General features: G+C 36.9%; 1 protein-coding gene across 2 annotated transcripts; it reads left to right on the top strand.

The window, feature by feature from the left end:
- Positions 1-1,116: 1,116 nt before the first annotated feature.
- Positions 1,117-5,713, top strand: LOC118563615 (protein FAM237A-like). Of its 2 annotated transcripts, none has more exons than XM_036138698.1 (3): positions 1,117-2,181; positions 2,414-2,829; positions 5,248-5,713. In XM_036138698.1, exons 2-3 carry the CDS (start codon positions 2,463-2,465, stop codon positions 5,349-5,351), a joined length of 471 nt encoding a protein of 156 aa, XP_035994591.1. In that variant the 5' UTR covers positions 1,117-2,181; positions 2,414-2,462; the 3' UTR covers positions 5,352-5,713. The 2 variants fall into 2 exon arrangements, with proteins under 2 accessions (XP_035994591.1, XP_035994590.1); XM_036138697.1 differs by having other exon boundaries at positions 1,117-2,237.
- The last annotated feature ends 965 nt before the right edge of the window (positions 5,714-6,678 follow it).

The following is a 6,678-nucleotide window of genomic DNA, read 5'->3' as shown; positions in this document are numbered from 1 at the left end:
TGCTGTTTTCCTGCCAGTTTTATTGGTCAATTGCTTGGGGTGGATGCAACAATAAAAAGGAGGACTGCCTTCAAATTCTTCACCTTTACCTTTAGCCAACGGCTATAGTTACCAGAAACGTGGACAGACTTGGCTGTTTCAACTAGGCTGGAGGTCCCAAACTGGTTTTGAAACGGATGAAACATTAGGCTGATACTAACTTTCCAAAGCTCCAGAGTCATTCCTAATAAAAATTTGGGGACTGTGCTGAAAAGACGGGTCTGTGGCAGGAAAACAATTAAACAGCCAATATTCTACCAATTCCGCCAAGAAGGGCGGTTAAATGTTCACCCATAATTACTACAGACAGAGTGCCACAAAAAGCACGTGGTGGAAATGCAATGTGCTACAGACCTCAAAGCAAACATTAGTGAAATGTATGCACATATTAAAGCCTTTCATCTAAAAGATTTGGTTTATATGTGTATATATATATATATACACACACACATATATATATATATATATATATATATATATATATATATATATATATATATATATATATATATATATATTCCATATATATATAAATATATAGATATAGATGTCTATATATATATTCCATATATTTCTATATTTCTTCAATAAAATCATTGTAGCTGTGTGTTATATGATCCTCCCACCATGGAAAAAGAACAGCTAAAATTAACCATTACCATTGCAAACAATATTCATGTTCATAATGACTTTGCACACAGACAGAGTGCCACAAAAAGCACGTGGTGGAAATGCAATGTGCTACAGACCTCAAAGCAAACATTAGTGAAATGTATGCACATATTAAAGCCTTTCATCTAAAAGATTTGGTTTATATGTGTATATATATATATATACACACACACATATATATATATATATATACATATATATACATACATATATATATATATATATATATATATATATATATATATATATATATATATATATATATATATATATATATATATTTACATGTCTATATATATATTCCATATATATATATATACATATATAGATATAGATATACATGTCTATATATATTCCATATATTTCTATATTTCTTCAATAAAATCATTGTAGCTGTGTGTTATATGATCCTCCCACCATGGAAAAAGAACAGCTAAAATTAACCATTACCATTGCAAACAATATTCATGTTCATAATGACTTTGCACACATGTTTTTAGAGAAACTACAAATGAAATCAATTGAACAACAGCATAATGTGACTGCTCTATGCAACTCGAGATTATTAGTAGACCTATGGTGGAATTAATTTTAACTTCTGATAATTTGATATGAATAATAACAAATTATTAGCAACATCAATAAATAATGTGTGTAGGTAAATAGTGAAAAAAAGGAAAACAAGATTTGAGTTGCATTCTTTCCAGATACTGCTTAAAGTCACATTAAGCTTTTTGGCATGTAATGTTCCTCATTTAAAAGTTAATAATTCATCCTTGGCAGTGGAAATGTTGTGAAGCCAACTTCTATGCATCATCAGAGGAATGAATGAGTGAGTAAGACATCCCTCCAGTACATTTAGTGTCGGCCCCTCACTGTGAAAATAATTACATTTGAGATGAGGTATGCATGTGACATTTCAGTAAAAGCATATAAAACAAAATCATTTACAGCTTTCTGGAACACTATTTATAAAGAGTTTGTTTTACAGATGGCAGAACAACTTCTGAGGGTCGTCTACTTATGTTTTCAGACGAAATCCGTGGTTTCTTGCTTTACATTAAGCACAATAATGCCGTATTGCTCAGAATAAACACAATCCCAGTCACAAAACTGCAGTTTTTGAGATTGAAGACATGAGCTTAACTTGATTTGATTAAAGAAAATGTTTTCCAACATGGCATGCTAAGCTTGTTAAGCTCATCGAACACAGACAAACAACTAAACCACTTAAAAAAAAAAACATTTAAAAATGAAAAAAACAACCAAACAATTAGGAGCTATGTGCTATAATTTAAATTTCCGAGCTACTTTAAAGAGAATCAAGTGTTTCTGACTGTTGTAGAGGTCGTAAAATAAAAATACCCCACAGAAGACAAACCTGCCTATTAGAATAAAGACATTTTAATAACGTGAGAAGCTGCTTTTTGCGAAGGAGGGAGGCAGTGACGCCATCCAAGACCAAAACAGGTATGTATCAAACTCCCATCAACGCTAAAGCCCAGGCTGCCAAGCCCGTTGAAGTGGTAAGTACCTTTTTATATTATTTGGAAAAGAGCTGTTGGGCTTTATTAGAAATTAAGTTTTATGACGGTTTAAAGTTAAAACTAAACCGTTATTATTTAGTTTGTAAAATGTGTTAATTTTGTTGTTCACATTTTTTTTTTTTACTTCAATAAAAATTACTATTTCTTTTAAACAGAAACCCCTTTAGGACAGGTGTCTGTTTATCCGCGTTTGTTCCAGTGGAGATGGTCCCGGTTCTCTTTAACCTGATCCCGGCCACAGTGTTTGTCCTCACCTGCATGTCAGCGGTGCCGCTGCGGGGCCACAAGCCTCCGCAGGTGGACCCGGTGACAGCCCACCGGGCCGACCCGCAGTGCTGGGACTCCTCCTCGGCTCTGCTGCTGGAGATGCGCTCACCGAGGATAGCCGACACGGTGCCCGCCTTCTGGGACCTGATGGGGACCCTCCGGTCCTCCGAGAACGGGAAACACACGGCGCTGTTCTGGGACCTGGCCCGGGTCTTTTGGGAGATCTACGTGGACTGCGTCATGTCCAGGAGCCACGGCCTGGGGAGGAGACACGTCACCTCGGTGCACTCCCTCATTACCGACAGTAAGTGCGCACAGTTGCACAGTTGTCATTCAAATTATAAAGAAAAGAAAAACAAGTGGAGGAATAAATATTAAAACGGCAATGAAATTTAAGTAACACCCATTTCAAAATTAATGAAAACAAAACGTATGCTTTCGCGTGTCTTTGATTAGCACAATATTACTGAATTCTTTATCGTTTTGATGAGAAATATCATTATACTTTTTTACGTGTTTTCTTAGATTTTGTCTGTCTTTAAGAAAATATATTTATTCATTCATTCATTTATTTTTATTTTTTATTTATTTAGTATTTAATGATAATGAAGACAAATCTCCATAAAAATGCAGTAAAGAAATTATATGAAATTATATAAGCGTTTCCCTCTCTGTTTGACATCAAGCTTTTTCTTGCTTTACAAAGCGAAATGCTGCATATATATATCTATATCTATCTATCTATCTATCTATCTATCTATCTATCTATCTATCTATCTATCTATCTATCTATCTATCTATCTATCTATCTATCTATCTATCTATCTATCTATCTATCTATCTATCTATCTATCTATATATGCATACACGCATACATATGCATATATATATATATATATATATATATATATATATATATATATATATATATATATATATATATATATATATGCATATATATATATATATATATATATATATATATATATATATATGCATATATATATATATATATATATATATATATATATATATATTACATTCATCAACCAAACAATTATGTATAAATAGGAGTTTCTAGCCACTGTGTCATTCAGGAAACAGACAGGTCCTGTGTGTCACAGATAACCATGTTTCGTTCTTACTGCGTCCATCTTGCCTTCTGAAGCTTACAGGTTTCCAGTCCCCCAGGAAAACAGAACTAGAGCATCACTGAGCCACAACCATGCTTTTCTGTGAAGATAATGTTCTTTTCATTTTACCTTCTGCTGATATACCACTGAACCACAGCACCCAAAAAGCAAAACAAAAAACCCCCACCAAACTTTTCAGTTTAGTTTTGATGCTGCTGCGACACAGAACAATCTTTTTGGCTTATTTATCCAGTTGTGAGCAAATAGGAGCTGACTGTAATGTGATTTTGTGTCAGTGGCGATGTTCCTGTCTTGGAATTCAGGCATAGAAAGCTTGAGGATTTAATATAAGCTTATTGGCAAATTTTGAGTTTTACAGATGAACCGAATTTGCAGCAGGGGTGAAAGACTTTTAGGGTCAAACTGCAGTCCTGCAACCTTCAGATGTGTCTGGTCCAGCCTAGACATCCTCAGGATGCAGTCAAGATCCACAGAGTCCTGTGCGTGACCTAATTTGATCTAAGTGTGTTGAAGCAGAGGCACGTTTGGAAGTTGCAGGACGACCACCTGCCATCGAGGACCGGAGTTTGATGCAGACCAACACAAAGTTGTCTATAATTGTGAAGTAGAGATAATGATTCACTTTTTTTTTTTTTTTTTACTTTTTTCACCCCTTTCTGAGTCTAAACTTGTGATTCTCTTATGTCTGCTTTCAAGAGCTTGAAACATAATTGTTGCCTAGTTTAGCAAAACAGCTCAAGCTCAGTCACACTGTTTGGAGAGCGAGTGAGAGCATGCCGCATATTCTCAGTCAGAGAACATGACTAAGCATATACTATCATATGATCAAAAACATGTCACTGTAGCCCAGGCTGTATGCTGAGTCATTGTCCTGCTGAAGGGTCTACCTCCACTCCAGTTTTTTACAGGCCCTAACAAGTTTTCTTCCTGGACCCCCATTCATCTTTTCATCACCTTTGCTGAGGGAAATCCCCAAATTTCACCATGGGAGAACTCGCAATATGAAAAAGATGTGCAGTGGATTCAAATACTTATGCTAGACCCTGCAGCTGGCTCTGAACCAGCCCAAAATCCCCCAAGTCCACTTCTCCTTTTTTTGTGTTTCTGACCCACGTAGTTATATTTAAACTCCAGCTACAGACTCACATTGAGGCCATCTGCTTTGCAGACGAATTTAGATAACGCCATGCTTGATGACTGATCATCTTCTGAACGTGTTTAGTCATAGAGAAAAACTTGAATGGAATAATGGGCGTGGCCAAGCAATGGTAGGACCTCCTTTAGACTCCTCATTAGAGATCTAAAGTTTTGGGACTTACCGATAGCTTTAAATAACAATTGACTCCGTGACTCATGGTTCTTCCAGGGTTCATACCACCATTGAAATTGTTCAGTCTTTCTCAACTTAAGATGAAATCAGAACTTCCAGAACAATGAATCTCTTTTTATATTGATAAAACTATTAAAATTGTTTCTGTTTCTGTACATTTCTTTGTATAAAAACATGATTGTGAATTTGTGAAAGTGATGCGTGTTGCACCTTTTCACTCCGTCTTTGTCTTTTACAGAGTCCTTTAGGATCAACAACACGAGAGCAAACTTCTGGACAAAGCTCACCGTCAGAGTGAGACGCAGAGGACACTTCACCACCCTGAAGACTGACCCCAAATAAGACACAACGCAAGTGTTTCCCAAGGTTTCCAGGTGGACAGCTCTTGTCCTCACTTCATGCCCTCTTTGTGATTCCCTTGCCAGCAGCTGAAGGAGTCCATGACTTTGTCATCAACGTCACATTTGACCGATTCGATTTGGGATATTGATGTTATTCTTTCACTTTACTTGATATTGTTACTCTTTTATTTTTTTATTTTTTTCTCTATGTAAATGTGTGTACATATATATTGTAAATCTGCCTTGATAAAAGACTTCAGATTTTATTTTGTTATTTTGTTTGATTCTATGTTGTGGTATGTGAATAGTGGAGGATTTTTATTCGCTAAGGAAAAACTAATAAAAAAATACTTTTGCTTGTTTGTTTCGGATGACTGTAAGTTATTTGATTTTAGCTGTAAAAGAAACAGCAAATGACATTTTATGACATGTTACTATATACATTTAAAAAGGCTATAGGACAAATTCAAAGGTCAAAGTCAGTATTTTTGATGTTCCTTGTAAAATATGACTTGTGCATCAATCCATCCATCCATCCATTGTCAGCGTCCCATCTTGACCAAGATTGGGACGCAGTGGCAACATGTCCGTTAGGGAACCCCAGGCATCCTTCTTCCCAGCTCATTCTTGGGGGGTCTCTGACCGTTCTCAGGCCAGACAGAATAAATAGTCTTTCCAGCAAGTTCTGGATCTTCTCTGCGGTCTGCTCCTACAGGAACGTGCCCAAGAAAACCCCAAAGGGAGGCGGCCAGGGGGCATCCTGATCAGATACCAACACCACCTCAACTGACTCCTTTCTATGCGGAGAGGCAGTGGCTCTACTTCCCCAGGACAACGAACCTCCTCACCCTTCTTTTAAGGCTGAGTCATGCCTTGATGACAGCTCATTTCAGCCGCACATATCCGGATCTAATTTTTTGGTGATCTATATCTCATGACCATAGGTGAGGATCGGAATGTAGACGGACTGGTAAACGGAGAGCTTTGCTTTTTGGCTCAGCTCAAGAGACCAAAGAAACGCCCGCATTACTGCATAAGTCTGTCCATCACCTGCTCCATCCTATCGTCACTATTCCGGTCTCCATACATTTCACTTTTAAGCTCATCTGTCCAGCAAACACTGTCCCAGAAGTTCTGGTGTCCTCTGGCAAACCTTAGTTTGTATTTCATGTTTTCAGAGAGCAAGCGTTTCCTCCTTGCACACTTACCATGAAAGTTACATTTGTGCGATCACTGTCTGATTGTAGGGGCACTTGTAAAGAAACCACAGTTAAAGTCTGCTGTAGGTTTCTTAATGACATTTTAGGGAACCGTTTCAGCAGCTTGCA

Source organism: Fundulus heteroclitus, chromosome 7, assembly GCF_011125445.2.
Source record: "Fundulus heteroclitus isolate FHET01 chromosome 7, MU-UCD_Fhet_4.1, whole genome shotgun sequence".
Lineage (NCBI taxonomy): Eukaryota > Metazoa > Chordata > Actinopteri > Cyprinodontiformes > Fundulidae > Fundulus > Fundulus heteroclitus.
The sequence above is the reverse complement of the archived record's forward strand: the minus strand, read 5'-3'. Positions and strand labels throughout refer to the sequence as shown.